The 20,026-nt window shown below is 45.0% G+C and overlaps 1 protein-coding gene across 1 annotated transcript in view; it reads right to left on the bottom strand.

Moving 5' to 3' along the window:
• The window catches only part of ADAM12 (ADAM metallopeptidase domain 12), a 323,861-nt gene extending 315,819 nt beyond the window's left edge, over positions 1–8,042 (bottom strand). The window contains exon 1 of the mRNA XM_033131268.1: positions 7,595–8,042. Coding sequence (XP_032987159.1) covers positions 7,595–7,682 — 88 coding nt within the window. The 5' untranslated portion in view covers positions 7,683–8,042. The remainder of the gene's footprint in view (positions 1–7,594) is intronic.
• Between the last annotated feature and the right edge of the window lie 11,984 nt (positions 8,043–20,026).

The raw sequence follows: 20,026 nt of genomic DNA, 5'->3' as shown, positions 1-20,026 counted from the left end.
ATATATGCATATATATGTGTGTGTGTGTGTGTGTATATATATATATGGTGGTAGGCTTTGTTTATATATATATATATATATATATATGTTGGTGGTAGGCTTTGTTTTTATATATGTATATATATATATATATATATATATGGTGGTAGGCTTTGTTAATATATATGTATATATATATATTTATGAGATGAGTTTCAAAATGGTAGAAAATGCTAGAAAATAGCAATAATAAATGGGAGGAGTGATGACAGACATTAAAGCATTCTCGGCCTGTAGTATTATTTAGAAGGAGGCCACTTATTGACCACCTTTACCCTTTGTTACCCAAAGTGCAAATATTAAAAATGTTACAGGACTACTAACATTGTGGAAACTAATATATAACATTTAAATGAACAGAACTGAAATTAACCTTTTTTGAGCACTTAGCATGAGCCAGGAGCTATTCAATGTGCTCTCCATGTATTATCTCGTTTAATCTTCCCCACACCCCTGTGGGGGCAGATACTATGATTGCGATCATTTCATAGAGGGAGAAACAAAGATTACGTAATTTGTCTGAGGTTTAGAGTGACCAACCATCACAATTTGCCCAGCACTGAGGGGTTTTCTTCGATGTGAGATTCTCAGTACTAAAACTGGGAAAGACTCGAAAACACAGGATGGTCAATCACTTTCCTTAGATCACATGTCAGTAACTAGGTGACACAGCTGAGATGCAAACCCCTGCAAGCTGGTCTCAGTGTCTGCCATCTGCACCACTGTGTGCTGACCAATCTAAACATGTAACACTCCTTATAAAGTGTAGAATACTGAAAATAGTGTAATACTGGAAGTAGGACAAACAGTCCAACAGAACAAGGAACCCAGAAGCATATCTGTCTATACTTGGTGTTTACCATGTTTCCCCAAAAATAAGACCAGGTCTTATATTAATTTTTGCTCCAAAAGATACATTAGGGCTTATGTTCAGGGGATGTCATCCTGAAAAATCATGCGAGGGCTTATTTTCCGGTTAGGTCTCTTTTTCGGGGAAACACGGTATCAGAAGGGGAGAGGATTCAATCAATGTCATTAGGATAATTGGTTATCTTATCTACATGGGGGAAAATAGATGCCGACCTCATACCATAAAAAACAAAAAAAAATTCAAGGTATACTAAGAGTGAATAGCAGAAAGCTAAAATTTAGAAGAAATTGTAACAAATACCTTTTGGACCTTAGGAAAGAGAGAAGGATTTCTTAAACCAAACGTCAGAAGAGAAATGGGTAAATGATAAGAATAAGTAATTCAAGGAATAAATACAAAGAACAAAATGAACACATAAAATGAATCTTAGTGTCTCTCGTAATCAGGAAAATGTCAATAAAAGCAATGAAACATTTCACAACCAGCTTGGCAACATTTACGTACGAAAATGCTAAGCATTGGAAAAATCGTGGATAACCACACCTCCTTAAGAAAGTAGGCATGTAAATTGGTACAACCAACGTAGAAAGCAACAGTGTAGAATACGTTCAAGTAGAAAATTGGCATGCTCTACAACTCAACAATTCATTTGCAACAGGTTCTCTAGAGCTCACGCCTACATGTAAGGAGGTTGATACAAGTAGCCGGGCTCCATCACACTATCAAAAAGTTGGGGAAAAGAGACATTTATCCATAGAGGAGTACACAATTTATGGTCCAGTCATTCAATTAAAAGGAATGAAGCAAGCACATATATCAACATGAATGAGTCTTTAAAAATATATTCATTTTTAAAAAGCAAGTTACGGAAGGCTGGCGTCTACAGTAGAGTCCCATTTATATAAAATTTAAATACAAAATTGATATCAAATACTGATTAGGGATATGTATTTACACATAAACCCACCAACTTCAGAATAGTGGTTGCGTCTGCAGGAGGAGGAAGAATTGGATGGGTAAGGTGGACAGGGGATCGTTATAAAAATATCTTTAACATTTTACATCTTTCAATTTTACAAAGCACATGTAGAAATCTGGTTGAGAAGAAGATGGGTGCGTGACTTATTCTATGTCATTTTTCCAACTTTTAACATATTTCACATTTTATAAGAGAAGAGATGACAGGGACCATAATCCTTTTTCAATCATTTTTTCATGATCATATCTCAATTATACAGAAAGTGGCCGGAAAAATGATTTTAGTTCAGAAATCGTACTTAGTATACTTCACTTCAGGAATACATCCATCCCATTGTACTTTAAGACATAAGACAGACGCTAAATCCTAATTCAGGCTCCCAAGAACACTACCAAATAGCCCAGGATTTAAAAAACAAAAAAGCAAAACCAGTTTGTCTGATGATATTCAGAGTCATGTGAATACAAACCTCATAAGAAATGCTTAAATCCTATCTTGGCTTTGATTACAAATAGTGCAAAATACAAAACAAGGAAGCGATTGGTCAAAACACAGTGCTCACCATGCCCTGCTGGGGGGTGACATGTTGGGGTACATCAACAGTTCTAAGAATGGGTCATCTAAGCTGACCGGGGAGGCCACAGCTTCCAGGAGCAGGTGGACAGACAGGAGGTCCAGAATTAGCCCGATAAAACTGCCCAATTTTTAAGCACTTGCCTAGAAACTGAGCTCCTAATGCAGCCTTAGGAATGACATAAAAGCTTAAAGGCTACAAAATACCAATATGATGCTGAATTATTCAGCTTCTCCATCCCATCTATCAACTGGAGCCATGGCATATTGGGCATTAAATAAAGCACAAGGAAGGAGAATGAAAATTGAGCTGGAGCATGAAGACTGAAATGGCTGCCTGTTAGGGAGCATGATATTCAATGTGTACATTTCAATTGGCAAATAAAGTTTATTTGAAATACATTATCATTCTGATTAAAACCAAACTAAATTAAAATCACATTGCTATCAACATTATAATCACTCCAAAGACAGAGTACAGAGATTATAAAATGTTTATCCTGGTTAGGTTAAGGCATGGTCTCCATCATGAGGCAGCCTAGAGATGGCCCTGCGTCTGACACTTAGCAAATACTCACCATTTGAAGCCATAGTTTCCTCCTCTGTGGAGTGAGGGTAATAACAGGAAAAACAACACAATTCTTCCCCGAGGATTGGATGACACAATGCATGCAAAGACCTTAGAACAACTCCTGACACCAAAGCACTCAATAAATGCTTTTTTTCAACTGTGCTGGTATAAAAACTTTAGGTTTCATAAAATACTAAAAAAAAAACAAACAAACAACAACAAAAAACCCATAAAGAAACAGCCACTACAAATGCACAGAAGCTATTTCCTAAAACATTCTGTCTAGATTATACCAACTTCCCTTTCTCAATCCCAGAATGCTAATGATTAAAGAATTGTACATCCTCCAGGGCTGTTTAATACAGCTCCCGATGGGCGCACAGCCAAAGGGCTATCAGGCTGGCCATTTGGTACAGAAGAAACATCTGAAAATGTTTCTCACACCTGTCTTTATAAATTATAGATGCTGCAGGAACAATTTAGCTTAAAAAGGCCTCTGGAACACAGTCTGATTCAAAAACAAAAAAAATTTTTGCAACTGTAATGAGCTCATTACAGCATCGTCTACGCCAGGAAGAAATATGCTTCGCTTCTTTAGATGATGTAGCTGCACTGCCTAAAAACAGAAAAAAATAATCTTTACAGTTCCCACAGCTGCATCATCTATCTAATTAGGTATATGTTGACTTTGAGTATATATAGATTTTTCAAAGAAAGTTTCAAAACATTTAAAAATGGGTGTAATTTTTGTTTCTACAAGGAAGGAATAAAAAGAGCAAAATGACAAGTGAGGGAAAGGAAACATGTCTGTATGCAGAGTGTAGTAGTAACAGCATGGACTGACTTCTAGATGTACATGGGAGACCCACAGGTGCTTATCTGCACTCCCTCTTAAAACCCTGCGATAAAGAATAATAATAACAATAAAAAAACTGGAGAGAAGGTAACAACAGGCGAGAGAAAGCAACAAAGCTTTGGAAGATGGAAGAGGACAGATAAGTGGTTACCTACTTAGCTGGAGCCCTGTTGCCTCGGGAGGAGGGAAGCCATCAAGAAGGTGAGATGGACGCACAGAACCCCAGGAAGGCTTGGGGATGGGAGGCACTGGTGGCCAACACAGCTGGGCTGAATGACCACCCAAGGAGAAGTTAGAGCCCTAGGTTCCTTACAAAGTCAGCAGAGCTAGGTGACTTCCTCTCACTCCCCAACAGACTAGGAGATGTGTTTTCTGGAGATACTGTAACAGAGAAGTTCTGTACTCAAGACCCCAGGCTTAACCGGTCAGTTATACTATTGCTGCTGGAAATGCCGACATAATGCCAAAAGGTACAGCAGCCATCATGAGACCATGAGGCAGTAAACGTACGGCAAAAGTCAACATGTAAGAATGGCGGATACAAGCAAAACTAAGAGCTTGATTTCCTAACAGTACAACTGACATGCTACACCAGCTATTTCACAACTGCATGTTACCTAAAGGTAAAGAAAAAATATTGTTTTTTAATTGCTGTAGTCAGGTTTTCTGTTATTTGCAGGTGAAAGAAAGCATTCTAATAAGTTATCAGAAAAGTTTACCTCCCATACCCCCTTCCTCAGGAAATTACTAGAAAATGTGCTCCACAAAAAACAAGGAATAAACTAAGAAAGGGACAATTGTGGTGCTCAGAAAACAAGTGATCCAGTACAGGATGGCTACCAGAGCAATTTTTAGCATCTTGGTGATAAGGGTAGTACTGAAACAAACTGTATGCCTAAAAAGTAACCAGTTTATATTTGAACAGGAGGACAAGGGCTCCAGGAGAGAGGACACCAAGAAAAAATAACGGGTAGGTTACCTGATGTGTTTGGTAATGCTGAAAGGACTTGAATAGTTCTCTCAGAAAGTTTGCAAGTAGAGATTAGTACACAGGAAACAAAGCAAAACAGTAAAAACAAAACAAAACAAAAAAAAAAACAATGATTAACTCTAGGAAAAACAAAAAGTTGCAAGAGGGATAAAATGGAATCACAGAACACTGGGTGGCTCAACTGTGAATAGTATTTGCAGTCTTCACAATGCAAACATTAAATATTATGTTTAAAAATTACAGCGATACTATATTGGAAAGCTGGAGAAAAGAGAAGCCAGAGTGGCTGGGGTACAGTGAGCAAGGCAAGAATGGTAAGAAAGGAGATTAGAGAGGAAAAACAGGGATTAGGTTATCTAGAGGTTTGGATTTTTCTTTCCTGAGAGCCACAGAAAGCCACTGGGGAATTTTAAACAGGAAACCCGCACGATCTAAGTCACGATTGACAACAAGGACTTTGGATGTGGTGTTGGAACACACCACATGGGGACAGGTGGGAAAGTCAGCAGACCAGGAAGGAGGCCACCATACTAGAGAGAAGAGGCTTCTGCAGAAGACATAAAGAAAAAAAAAGGTAGTATGTGTTAGGGAAGGCACACTTTAAAATGGAGGGCAGCAGGTAGATGGGAATACGTTTTGGAGCTTGGTGGCTTATGGAGAGAAAGGGGTGACTCAGGGTTGACTTCCCAGGTGTTAGCATGACACATCTGGAGAAGACAGAGACTGTTATTACTGAGTTGGGAATACTGGGGAAGGAATGGATTCAGGAGTAGAGGGTTTGGGGTCTAAGGTTGTGTTTTGGACCTATTAGGGGTGACACGCCACTGAAGGGTACGAACTAGGCAATTGTTCTGGGGCTCAGGGTAACACACAGGAAGACAAACCCCAGGATGTACTCTGCCTTCAACAAGTAACAATTCCTCCTTTTCTCTTGCCAACACGAAGAAATGTTTCATTATATGTTTGGATTTTTTAAAACAACCTCAGTGCTATGATTTGGGGCATTGATAGGTTTAAGACTTAATACTGAGGACCCAAGGTAAACAAGCAGTGAATCCTGGAGTATCACAACATGTAACCTATTCAAACTGTTTAGGCCAACCTGGCTTTCTCTTCTGAGTCATCTATCCTAAGGAAAAACTGTCTCCACCAAAGATGCAGTCATAAAATAATAAAAGCCCCCGCCCTCCGTGAAATCCTTTCCCATTATTAGCTTGATTTAGTAAACATTTGCCTGTAAAAAAATAATATCATCCATACGCAGTGGACTTCTGTTTATGTGTATAGAGCATATGCCAAGTTCAAGGGCACCTCAGGCACACATTTTGAGATTGTTTCAGTTTTTAAAAAGTTCTTTCTCAAGAAACATTCTAAAGAACCAATTTGTACAAAAGTTTTTCAAAAACACTTCTGAGTACTACTATTTTCATCCGCAGGTCACGGAGTACTTTAACCAGCCAGTCAGCTGCATTCTTTCTTGGCTTTCTTGCTGCTTCTTCATCGCTTTGTGCAACCCTCGTTTTAATCATTAATTCCCCCAATTGGTCTTCCTTGCTGTGTGGCTTTTAACGAGAGCTGGGTTTTAGCCACATTGCAGTAATGCGGTGGGGGTGGAGGGTAGCTGTGGCAATTGCAGAATAAAACGTACCATAAAGTGGTAACTGTTCGTGATTGAGGCTAGTCGTTGAAAAGAAATGTCTGTGTATAGAACCATAGAAATTTAGAGTTGGAGGTCACGGCTAATCATTCATTGCTGGACAGACAGCGCCTCTAGCGGCAGAGGTGGTGGGGGCGGCGGCGGCGACGAGGATAAGCTTCGAATTTTTAAAAAGGCACCTGCTGGGTGAGTCCTCATTATGCAAAAAGAAAGGCTCCACAGTTGCCCACTTTCAGGGTGATACAACTCGGGAAAATCTAGATCTATAAAACAGCTATAATATCCATACTTTAACTTCGAAATGAGTTGTCGCTTTGCACAAGGTTGATTTAAGCGATTATTTATGGTCGAGAAACTGACCGAGTGGCGGGCGACGGAAAAATTCTGCTCAAGTTTGGCCGCCAATGGCAACTGGGGAGCGATCCGGAATTAACAAAAGAGGGAACGAAAAATAAAGTAGGCAAAAGTCTTTTTTAAGAAATGGAGACCGCTGTGGAACGCACACCTGAGGAGCAGCGGATGGCTCACCTGCGTGGTTACTGTGCGTCTGTCCCCCTAGTGTACCCCTTGGGGAGGAGGTATGGAAAGAGAACCCTCAGGGAGGCTTGACCCAAAGTTTGGGGTGGGGGAGATTCACCAAGGGACAGGGTAAGATGACTCGACGCACATCATCCCTGGCGACACGTGTAACTGTCAAGACAGAGAGACAGCCTGGCAAATGACACCCGAGAGGGCAGGGGATGGGGGCGCAGCCCCGAGGCCATGCCGTCCGGGCTACGCGCTGGCGGCTTCCAGGCCCTCAGCCAAGCTTTCCCTCCTTCCCCCGGGAATTGGCACCTGGAGGGGGGTTCCTCTCTGCGCGGGGAGCTGGAGCCCGGGGGCTCCGCAGACACAACCCGGTGCGCGCCTCGCGAGGCAGCCCCGCCACTCGGCGTCCCCCCGGTGCTACGTGAGGGGCCACCTGGGGCAAGTCCCCAGCCAGCGGGTGACCCCAGGCGGCAGGAGAGAGAGGAGAGCCGGGGAACCGGCAGGGAGCTTCCTGGGCTCGGCGACTTACCTCGGGCAGCGCGAGGCGCCAGCAGGACCCCGGCCAGGGCGAGCAGGAGGGCGCGGGCGGGGGGCGCGGGCGGCAGGCGAGCTGCCATGGTGGCCGGCCTTCGGTGCTGCAGCTCTCGGTGCCCGTCCGCGAGCGCGCACCATCCCACGCGGGCGCCGAGCGGGGGCCGGACGTCGCGACCCGAGGGATTTCCTGCTGCGGGGAGTCAGCTCCGAACCCCTCGCGCAGCGCCCGCGCCGCCGACGAGCCAGTCTAGGCTTTCATTTTTTTAAAAAAGTTTCTCCCCCCCCCACCCCGTGTGTGCGCGCGCGCGCTGTTCTGGCACCAGCCAGCCTTGACCGTTGCAGTAAATGAGCAAGCTGTCCGAGTTGGCCCGGGGACGAGGAAGATCGTTAGTGAGAGAGGGCAGGCCTGTGAAATGGATCCACGGCCAACAGTCACCGTCTCATTACCACGGAACAAATTATGGTCTCCCCCGCACCCCGCCCGCCGGCGGCGTCCCGCGGGTCCTAGAGACCGCTCAGGGTCCCCCGCCAGGGTCCCGCCCAGAGCCCGCGCTCGCCCACCCCCGGGACGGCTCGGTGCTGGGAGCCTCCTGGGCTGCGCGCCCCGGCGGCACAGACGTGGCTCGGTGGCGGCGCGGGCGCCCGGAGCGCACACATCCCCGCCCCAAGAAGAAGTGGCCGCCGGGCCCCGAGCGCCCGGCTGCCAAGAGCACGCGCGGCTGCACGGTCCAGCTTTCCAGTCTGAGGCTGGAAACGATGACTAGGCTGCTCGCTCCCCGGCTCGCCGAGAACCCGTGGAACGCGGGTAACAGGTCTGAAAGGCGGTCCCCAGGCCGGCGGGCATCCCGGGACGTCACCTAAGCTCCCAAACGGATGTCTGGTGCCTGAGAAATAAACTTGGACTCCGGCACACAGCGTCTGGGCATTAAGCTTTTGATGTACTGCTTTAGGTTTTACGTTGATACATTGACTCACTTTTCTTTTCCGTGGTGTGGACCCAGAAAAGGATGTACAGCGATGTTTCCCAAACTTTCTTGTTTATGAGAAGTAACTGGGTTTGTCTCTTAAAAATACAGATCCCGGGCACAGTCCCACGCCTCCGGAATGGGTCTCTCCCGGGGAGTACGGGGTGCTTGGGAAACACCAGTGGAGGGAATGGAGGGCTTCCCAAATGCTAGTTCTTGGTGGTCTCCGTGTCTTCCACCTGAGAGCCTTGCGTAGTGTCAGGTTTTATAACAGGACCTGTTGGCCTCTGGGGGCCATTGGGAGCCACAGACTAAGTAAAGGAGCTGGATGTAACAGGGATGGTAGTCCCCACCTTATAGGGGCTATGGTGACAACCAATTTTGGCATCTTCTTGGAGCCACAAAGGTTAAGATGATGCCACTCCCACCCAGATCCTTTAACGCAGAATCTCCGAAGGGGCAGAGCCTGAAGAGTTCTCAAAGCCCCAGGTGACCCTGCTGTGGAGCCAGGAAGGAGAACCACCTGTAGAAATCTGTCCTGTGACCTACCACCGATTCCCGGGATGGGTCCCATTCTAATAGGTGGGTAGCCAACGTTTGAAGAAATTCCTTCCTCCATCATCTGTTCCTCCTGGAGTGTAGCTTTTCTCACTATTTCCCTCCCATCCCCTGATTTGTGTAGTGTTCAGAAGAACCCAGGTCAACCCTCTCAAGAAAGTACAGGCCTTTTTTTAAAAAAACACAAAAGCCAGAGGCACTGCCCCAAGGGTCCCTTTCTCAGCACCAGGACATCTCAACATTCCATCTGGAGGCAAGGCCTGGGTCCCAGTCCCAGTTTAAACCCAGCCCTACTACTTCCGGGCTCTGCCCAGTCCTTTCTTTGTTCATTCATTGCTCCATCAGCAATTAGCAACACTGTTCCAAGTGCTTGGGAAAGCAAACTAAGGAGAAATGCCTCTTGCCTTCAAAGGCTTTTCTGTCTGGTAGGCAAACTGACAAACCATGACTCTTGAACAGTGTGAGTCGGTTACTTAAGCGATTTAATAATCATTCGCTTGTTTGTTAACTCCCGCATTATTTATTACATTCTTCATAGAATCAGAGTATTGTGCTAAAATGCTTCCCATACATTATTTCGCTTTAAAACCTTGAGTATATGGATGAGAAACTGCAGTGCACGGAGGCTCAGCAGCTTTCCCGGCTCAGGAGCAAGTCGGCAGCCGCTGGAGATCTGTTTGCAGACACCGCCTGTGTCTTTAACCCTGACTTCCAATGGTGGGCATCTATCAAGTGCAAATAAAATACAAAGCTGCCAGGTGGGAGTGAGCATTAAATGAGCCAATGCAATGCCCTCCCAACCACCAGATTCCTGGCTTTTGTGAAGAATTTATATCCCCTGGCATTCACACTGGAGATTCTCGTCAGGAAGGTCTGGGGATGACAGTTTTCCCAAGTACTCAGGTAGTTCTGATACTTGTGTACCACAGGACCTTCAGAAACGCCGTGGCAGACAATTAAAACTTGTTTCCTGTTAGATCAGCGCGGGCTGACTTGCTTTAGGATGAGTCTAGCTGCGGGCCTCTTGAATCATTCTGACTGGTTCAATTGCTTGCTTATAATGGACCGAAGATGTGCTGTGCACTGGATTGGGGGCTTTATACAGTTTCTCTCCTAATAATCCAGTCTCTTTGTTCTTTAAGTTTCAGCTATTACTCTTGACTATAGATGTCCTTTAAAAAAAAACAAAAACCTGGCAGTTGCAAAGCTCTCTCCAAAGGGCTAAGTGTGCCCAAAGACTGTCCTCGCTTTGTTTTTGACTGAATGAAACAAAACAGCCAATACGGGGGGCGGGGAAGACAGGATAGAAAATCCTCGCCCCCAGCCTTGGTTTCTCAAGCTTCTGATTCCCTATCTCTGTGAAGCAAGGAGCCTGACTGACACTTTCCAGAAAGACTTCGTGCTCGTCAATAACAGCCAACTAGGCATAGAGTGTATCTTTCGTCTGGCAGATGGTCAGTCTTTGGATGGGAACCCTGCCTCCTCATTCACAGGAAATGGAAGCTGACGTGGCGTTCAATACTGGATTGTTAGGTAATGGTAGGGGGTCAGAGGCCAGGATCTGCTCATTAAAATTTCAGATAGATGGCTTGTTGTCCCTTCCTTCCCAGAAGAATTGACCTTTGCAATACCGTTTCCTGTGTGCTATTTTGGTGTTACAGCCTGGACACTCACAGTGAACAGGGTACTTATTTCTTACCCAAGCTCTCATTTAGCTCAATCCACTTTGAGTACAAGCAGATGAAAAATGGAGGCAGATTTTCCTAAGCCAGGATTTTGCAGGCAGCCACTCCCGATTTCTGCAGTAAGCAAAGGGTTGGCCTCTTGCAGCTTGACCTATTGACGGAGCTTCAGACACGGGCTCACAAAAACAGCTTTTATCTGTCCAAGCACAGTCCCCCAGCTTGCTGCAAAATAAACAAATACAATCGCCCCGTCATGAAACTTCTTGGAAATCTTTTTAGTTCCATCTCTTGGGAAGATGGAGACTCATGATTCTCTCAGCCTGCAATAACATGTAGCCCGTTTTTCTTTTCACAGATCTTCTCACTTCAAGAACCCATGGCTTCACCTCCTCCCGCAGAGCCCCGTCTCAGCCCTGATACTTCCATTACCTCACACAGTCAGGACTAAGGACCACCAGGACACCCAGAGGAAACTGTCGAGGGGTGTGGAGTTTCACAAGGTCCTCTGAGTATTTTCACGGCACGCTTACCAGTCACACAGTGATCTGATCTAAACTGCCACTTCCGGAAGCTGTAAGACATTTTTTCCCAGCTGCCCCCAAACCTGCAGGCATTTGCTGTTGCTCGGTTCTTGAACACATCAAAGAGAAAATGTGATTAAAGTTCATGCTTGCTCTTGGATGGACAGACCCACCAGAGCAAGTGAACTTGTCCAGGCTGGCCACTCACTTGTCAGGTTTCTGCTCTGAAAAGAGGCACAAGGTCACAAGAAGCCAGGTAAGCTGGGACGGGTAGGGACTCTGGAGATAAGCTGGTGTCCAGCACGCTCCCCCCAGGGACGCAGCCCGGCCCTGTTTACAGTAACTCGGGTGGAAACCATTCCAAGACATGCATACACTTAGGAAAGTCCTTTACCTCGTCTCTCTTGTGGCAAATTAGGCCGTTTGCCTCTTATTTTCTGCTCTTGAAATTGGAAAATAATGGACACTGGCCTCTCTTCATGTATTTGAGTGCAGTTCCCATTCCTCTTTACTATTTTAGGCAAATCAACCCCAATTTCTTTAACTTGCCTCTTGGGTCCTATTCACACTCTCTTTAATCATGGGTTTTGCTCTCCCTTGGATCCTCTCCAATTTCCTGATTTCTCTTAAACTGTGGAAACCCAATGTGGCCATGGAGCTCCAGGAAGTCCTGCCCGAGGCCATGGGAAGCAGAGGGAGGCCTGGTTTATTGCTGCTGGGTCCCTCTGAGTTGAGACTTACCTCCTCTTTTGGGGTGAAGGAGTGATTGTGGGTGGTTCTGGGGAGGCAGGCTGATCTGACAGGGGGTGGGGAGTGGGGGTGTGGCCCTCTGTTCCATCACGACCTGCCCTTGCTCGTGCCACACACAGCCCTTTTGCTTCACTGCCGTGATTTCGGTCTCCTTCCTGGATCTCAGTCTTCGGGCCCATGCTGATTTGACTTCCCTCAGTTCTGGTTCTGCATACAGGTGGGCACTTTTATGCAGGACTCCTTTCTCCCATTAACTACTTAATGGACTCAGGCAGAAAAGCCAACTCAACATTTCTGGGGCCTGGGACCCATTGTTGTTCTTCGTGCACTAAACTCTGAGCTGGGATCTGATACAGCTTTAATTTTTCGGCAGTTACCAAGCATTTGACATTTTTGAGCCGCGTCACATCCTGACCCAGCTGCATCCCTACCACACCCATCAGCGGAGAAGGTGCACTTCCGTGGGCGTAAACACTGCCAGCACCCCGTCCCCCCTGAAGCAATACTCACCAGTGATTTTTCAGCTTGCTTTGTCCTAGGCTGGGCTGAGAAAGAAAGAATAGAAGTTGACCAAACATCCCCAGAGCTCCTTCTGCATCCCATGCTGGAAGTCAGGGACACAGATCCCAGCCCCTCTTCTCACGAGCCCCTAAATGTGTGATAGAGAGAATACCTGAAACAATCCTAAACTTTGGCCACCATGCATCTCCTCCGCCTCAGGCCTCCAGGAGCTCAGCAACCCTCCAGGAAATCTGTCAATTACTCTTCTTTTGAAAGAGGAAATGGAGGCTCTGCAAAGTGACTTGTCCATGAAAGCAAAAGTTGAAAGTGGGACTGGAAGCTGGTCCATCTAAACCCAAGGATCCTCCATTTTCATTTCCTCCCTGTTGATGCTTGCCCAAAACCTGAGTCACAGCTGACCTTTTCCTTTCTCTCTCCCTCAATCATGCCCTTCTAATTAGTCATCAAGTCCTGTCCGTTCCACCTCTGAAATCCCCCCGAAGTCTGTCCACTCCCCCTCTGCCCCACCCCCACCCCAGGCCCAGGGCTAGGGAACCCTGGTGCCTCTCTTGAGGACAGTCACAGGCTCCTGGGGCTTGTTCTTCTGTCATGCCAGGTACTGCTTCTGCGAGGGCACTTTTAAAATGAAAATTGGAGAAAACTTTTCTCGGTCCTCAGGGTCTTTAGTAAGGTACAGAATGCATCATGGGATATCCAAGGCTCCCTGGGCTAGCCTCCTTTCTCTCCCACCCCCATCCTGATACACAGCCACACGGGGCCACTCGACATTTGAAAGTGTTTAGCACTTTGTGGTTTTCCATATGCTTCTCCAAAATCATTCTCCCAATTACCTCCATAATTATTCCAGGTAAGGCCCATTACCTTTGTAAATAAAGCTAGGACTGACTTTCTAAGAACTAGCAATCTGTACCAGCACACGTTTGATTTTCTAAAATCTTTGGTTTTTAACTAAGTCTGTTACTTCTGGTATGATTTTTAAATTTAGTAGAAACAAAAATAAAACTCTTTTTAAAGCTCCAAACAACCTCAAACTCTGTTTTGTTCTGGTAATCAGACAATGGATAAAGACTGTGGTTACTTGGAGATATTGCCAACAATGGAAAAAATAAATGAGAGCATGAGTCAGAATAATTTGAAACTAGAAATGTGTGTTGGTAATAACTCAGAAAGTCACATGGAAAAGCCTCGGTCACAAAATCAAATTTGATGGTTTTTAAAAAATTATAATCTCATGTATTAGAGAGCCCCTTCCACCTGGTAGAGCGCCAAGAAACCTTACCAAATCCAGTCTTGGGAAATCAAAATACTGCACCATCAGGAAAACGCTGTCCCTCTTGGGGGCAGATGCAGACAGTCTCGTGTGCCATATGGAAAAATGACCCGCAGTGGTGAGGAAGTAGCATATCATTAAAGAGGAGCCCGTTAAAGTAAGGTAAAAGCCAGTCCTGCAGCCTAATCCTTTTAGGCATGTGTCCAACAGCAAGAGAGAACTGCCGCGTCTCTGGGTGGGGTGATGTGCGATGAGATTCCATGTCCCACGGCATTGCACTGGAATACCAGAAGCAGTACCCAGAAGTGTGGTTTTGCTATTCCAAATCAGCCACTTCTTCACCTATCCACAGAGGGAAGAAAGTACCTTGCTTATTTGTCCCCGAGAAGAATGGTTTCCCCAAACCTGTCCTGGGTGTCCTAGTTAGTGACCATCGGGCTTCAATCTGCCAGCGTGGGCCCGATGTCCAGCCGCCATGATCTCCATCCTAGAGGCAGCCATCCGGGAGACAGAGAATGCAGGCAGTCAGCCACAGTGCAATAGCATATCTGGTGGTACCCCCAAAGCGGCCCTTTAGGCCTTAACAGAACAGACGGCAGAGGTCTAAACATGACCCCCTTCTAGAGCTGAACCCCACTTCCTTCTCTGCGTAGACTGATGGCAACTGGCCTATTTTATGGCCCTTTTACTGACCTACTTTTGAGTTCTATTTTAGAAAGTGACACAAAAGCCTCTTGTATTCCTGAAAAAGAAGAGGAAGAAACACATGCAGAGGCACCCACATACACACACCCCAGAAATCAAGGCTGAAGTAATTTTCCACAAAGGAGCATTTGTTTTCTGTCAAAGAAAAAAAAAAGCCCTTGTCAAAAAGTACTTAAAAAGTGTCAACAGCCCTTTCAGAAGTAAAAGACATATATGTTAACGTATTAGATGCTTATTTTCTGGTAAAATACCTGCAGGACAATGTCAGTGCCTGTTGGTGGAAAGCCTCATCTTATAAACAGAAGTCAACGATTGACATAGGAGTCATGGCAGCTTTAGAGGCAAAACCTCCCCCTGCATACGTGGGCTGTAACCACACAGGAAGCTAGCAGAATAAAAATGACCTATCGTTTTATAAGAGAGAATTATACTCTGGATAGCACATAGCCAGACAGCCAGTTCCTAGGAGCTGCTCATAAGCCAGCCCAACAAGGATGCTCTGATGATAATTACCACTGCTCGGGCCCGTATCGTCGTCCAGACACCTCACATATATTACGTAGAAGCTTCTCTACTACCCTGCGAGGCATGTGTCAACTTCCCATTCTACACATGAAAAATTAAGCCCCCGTGATATTAAATCAATTACTCAAGACATTACAACTCCTAAGCAGCAAACCCAAGCTAGGACTGAAACCCAGGTCTGCCTAACTCCAGAGTCTGCGTTTCCTTCCTCTAAACCAGACTGCCTCTTACAACAGCAGATTGCACCAAGATCACGACTTAAAGCCTGTGATCGTCCCACTGCCAGGAAACCATTTGGTTTCCGTCCCTTACCACCTATAAAATAGAAGCCCTCTCTAAGGCATAGATTTTTATGCCAATTAAAAATGGAAAGACATTAACTGCAATGTGGGATTCTGGATGGCAACCTGGAACAGAAAAGGGACATTAGTGACAAAACTAGTGAAATTTGAACAAAGTCTGAGGTTTAGTTAGTAGTAACGGACAAGCGTCAGTCTCTGGCTTTGACAAATGTGCTGATCTTAGGTGCTGATAACAGCACAGACTGGGTGAAGGGTATGCGAGAACTCTCTGCACTGTCTTTGCAACTTTTCTGTTTTTAGTCTGAAACTATTTCAAAGTTTCAAAGTTGTTTTTTTTTTTTAAGGGACATCTAAATAAATAAAAGAGAAAATGGAAATTTATTAATTCTCTGGTTCCTGGTTGTCAAAATTTGCACCAAGTGTTACTTACTGTAGGTTGAACAGATGTGTGGCCTAACGTTTTCCAATTATATACCAACACATGAGGATTAATACATTTGCTTAAATGAATTTATTTAAAAGTGCTACTGAATGCATTGTAATTTTTTGTGTCCTTGTTTATTTTCTTATTCAGTAAATGCGAAAAGAATTACTACCATGTTTGACATTATAAACTGCTCTCAAGAGCTGGGTGGAGAAAAGTAAGCTACCATTTATCCAAGGAAATGTGGTATGAATAGACATGTATGTGTATAGCATTATATTAATATTATATCGTTTTTAAAAGAACAGATAAACTGTAAATATGTTTTAATTATTCATAATTTTAATTTTAATATTCATAAAAGGGAAATCAAGGAACGTGACAGATAGGAAGGAATGGGTTAGATTTCTCTGAACATACTTTGGCTTGTATATTTGATTTTGAAACCATGAAAATATTCTTATACGATTAAAAAATAAATTGAAATATTCAAAAAAGCAGTCCCTGAAAGTCAAAAGCAAAATGAAACAAATAAACCTAACTCTATATTGATTTTTGGCATGACCACAAAGACAGAAACTATTCCATTCGACTTTAAAACATTGAACATTAGTAAGATATACCCTAAGAACAAAAAGAATGTACAAACTGCAGGGTTTTTAACCATATTATTGATTGTAGGATTCGGGTGGTTATTCTGAGAGTTAAGATTAATAGAATCAAGTAAAATACCTCCTAAATTCTATCTGAAAGTATTTTGATAAACTCATTATATATTTAATTTGTAAAGACGTATTTTCTAGCTTCATGTACTCAAAAGTTCTGGAAATAATGACCAACCCAGCGGTAACGAATGCTTCTAGTGTTCAGATTGTGGTCTCTAAGTACCATTTCATATTAAATACAACCAAAATTTAGTTGCTTAAATGAAGACACAAGAAATATCGTTTCTAACGATTCTGTGGGTCAGTGAGGCTGTTTGTTGGGTCCAGACTGGCGTGGCGGGTCTCTGCGGTCATCCTAGTCAGATAGCCAGGCTGGCTCAGGATGGCCTAGTGTGATCACACCTGCGTTTTCAGGTAGTTGGCAGGTTGGTTGGTCTCAGGGCTTGATGTCTCCATACTGAGTCATCTCTCATTCTGCTTTGGGCAAACCTAGGCTCATCATGTCATGGTCTCAGGTGAACAAAGAGCAGGAGGGAGGCCATGTCCCACCATGCATCCTGTTTTCAAGCTTCTGACTGCATCATCCTGCTCCTGTTCTCTGATTGAAACGAGCCACATGCCAAACCAGGATGGCAGGATGGGGAAGGAGGTTACCCACGCTCGGGAGGACTGGTGTGCAGGGAGGGGAAACTGGCCCCATGGGAAAACGCACACGACTTCTGAAATCAGGAAAATGGAAGCTCTTTCTTAAAAAAAAAAAATAGAAGAAAGTTTTGCCAAGAGATTTGGAATTTGGGTTGAGAATTCCAAGAAGCCAGAGGTAACTAAGAAAATTATATATTTACCAACGTGATGAGCCATTTGTAGCCAAGATTAACTATTGTTTTAAAAGTCCAAGAGATGGTGGACACTCCTTCACCTCATTTAAATTGGTTCCCTTTTCAATGGTATTTTTTTCTTTAATTAAAAATAAATGTTTGTGGGAGACAGGTTTTGGTCACCGTGGTCTCATATCTTTCTTCCCTCTCCCCCCACCCCACACCCAGTGTTATGCCTGTGAATTTGTTAAGTTACATGGCAAATGAGAATTAAGTTGGAAGATCTTAATTCAAGGTTGCTAATCAGCTGACTTTAGAAGAAGGAGATGATCCTGCGTTTTCTGGGTTGGCCCAACGTTTGTAAAGGCAGAAGCGTCCATCTGAGAAACAAGAGGGAGGCAGGGACAGGACAGGTTTCAAGGTTTCAGGGAGATTTGACCCACTGTGACGGGCTTTGAAGATGGAGAAAGGGAGCCATGAGCCAACCAGTGTGACTGGCCTCTAGAACCTACGAATGATCCTCAGCGGACAGCCAGCAAGGAAATGGGGACCCCAAGGGAACTGATGACACACGGAACTAAATTCTGCCAACACCCTGAATGAGCCGGGAAATGGATTCATCCCCAAAGCTTCCAGAGGGGAACGCAGCCCTGCGACAACTTGATTTTCACCTGGTGAGACCTACACCAGACTTCCGACCCACAGAACTGTAAAATAATCAATTTTGTTGTTTTAAATGTGTGGTAATTTGTTATCGTGGCATTAGAAAACGAGTACGATGTTCACGATAAAAATTTTAGCAACTACATAAAAGCACAAAGAAAGCAAGCAAAACCCATCTATACCACTATTCTCTCCAGGTAATCTCAGTTCGGTTCACACACATTTTTATCTATTTAGCTATCTTGACCCAATTTGAGATCATACTGGACCTACTTTTTATAATATAGGAAGATTGTTTTTACTTCACAGGTATTGACAGTTTCCCATGTTGGTACACTGTCTTATCCATCCCTAAAAACAGGATTTTAATCCGATCTTAGAAGTGTTTATATAGACGTCACACAGGGTATGGAAACTTAGTGGTGGAGGCCAGGAAGCACTTCCTGGAAGAGACAAGGTTTTGAAGAGTGAATAGGAGTTCGGCAGGGGAAGATATTGAGGGTGACTTTCCTGGTAGAAGGACAGAGATAGGGAGGAATAAACCCGGAGTCCACTGCCTACAGCTGTACCGGGTCCTCCTGGTCCAGAGGGGAGAGCAGGGGCTGGTAGGGGATGGAGGAAGGCTGGGGCCAGACCCCCGAGGACACTCACCACCACCACGCTCCGAAAGACAAGCCTCTTATCTGGGTCAGGTCACTGTTTCCTTCAGGAGATGCCTTTGCACAACTGACTTACGACTTCCCCTGAAAAAGAGCCACAATTGCAATTCCAGGAAAGAACTGCAGACACCAGATTTTCCTAAAGCAATGCTCCAACACCACCAGAAAAGCACATTCCAACGACAGTAGCGTCGATACAGTCATTACCTTGAAGCCTGTTTGAAAGACGGAGGTCGTTCTAAGCTTTGGACAACAACCTGCGGCAGAACTGAAACTCGCTGACACAGAAATAAGCACATTTAATTACTACCACCTTACAAGCACTTCTTGGCAAAAAGACAGAGTACATCAAGTCCGATGTGCCAGCCTCACACATTCTGGAACTGTGAGCCACACAGTGCTTCCTGCACTGGGTTTTCTTATAGAAACTCGACTTCCAAGCAGCTGCTTAAATGGGCAGCAGCTGATGGGGTGGGGAGTGCGTTTCCCCCCCCCCCGGGAAGCAGGTCAGATGGTCAGGGGCTCTCTCTCTGCAAGTGCCCGCTCCCAGGCCAGTGGAGCCCATCTCTGCTGAGCCTCATCCCCAAAGCCACTTTTTCTCACCCTTTCCCAGGCAGAAAATGGGAACAACAGTCTCTCTGCTCACCATAGTGCAAATGAAGACTTCACATCCGGGAAGAACGGGCCAGTTCCGACTCCAGGCCCCAGACTACAGGGGACAGGCCACGTTGAGCACGCTCTTTTCCCAGGTGCTGCATCTTTCCCAGCAGGGAGGTTGCATACAGCTGCCCGTGGCCTCGCTTTGTCTGGGCCCCGAGTCTGGGTTCTATGTCCACATGTCACACTGTCTGCAGACCAAAGTCTGAAACTGTAGACCGTTTTCACCCAGCCTCTGCCCTACACTCGCGGCCTCCTAATCCAGCCCTAATTCCACCTGGGCACGCTGTCAGCTGCCCTTCAAACATCAAAGAACGGCTGCTGTGTCTGACATAATGGCTGTCTTTGTTACTTCTGCATGGACTCGGACCTTTCAAATGTCACTTCTTTGCAGCTCTCGTTTGGCATAAATGAAAGTGATTTGAAAACGCAAACTTGCACTTGGAGGTTGACTCCTGGGGACTGTGTCTCTTTTTGCCTTTTCAGCTGCTTCACCCCTTGGGTCCGACATCCTGACACGCATGTATATAGTACAGGGCTCTCTGGCAAATCCTTGAGACTCTTGACGTTTCTAAACCTTTCCATCTGAACTAGAAGAGGCCCCTGAGGACGTTCTACTGCTAAGATGGAGGAATTGGCACTGAGCATATTGCTATTTTTAATGATTTTCTCTTCTCTTCACGTAGCTGTTATGGCCTCACGTGTTCATCTTAGAAATGATTTTTTTTTTTTTTGTAC

The sequence above is a fragment of the Rhinolophus ferrumequinum genome, chromosome 16 (assembly GCF_004115265.2).
Source record: "Rhinolophus ferrumequinum isolate MPI-CBG mRhiFer1 chromosome 16, mRhiFer1_v1.p, whole genome shotgun sequence".
In the NCBI taxonomy this organism is placed as follows: domain Eukaryota; kingdom Metazoa; phylum Chordata; class Mammalia; order Chiroptera; family Rhinolophidae; genus Rhinolophus; species Rhinolophus ferrumequinum.
The sequence above is the reverse complement of the archived record's forward strand: the minus strand, read 5'-3'. Positions and strand labels throughout refer to the sequence as shown.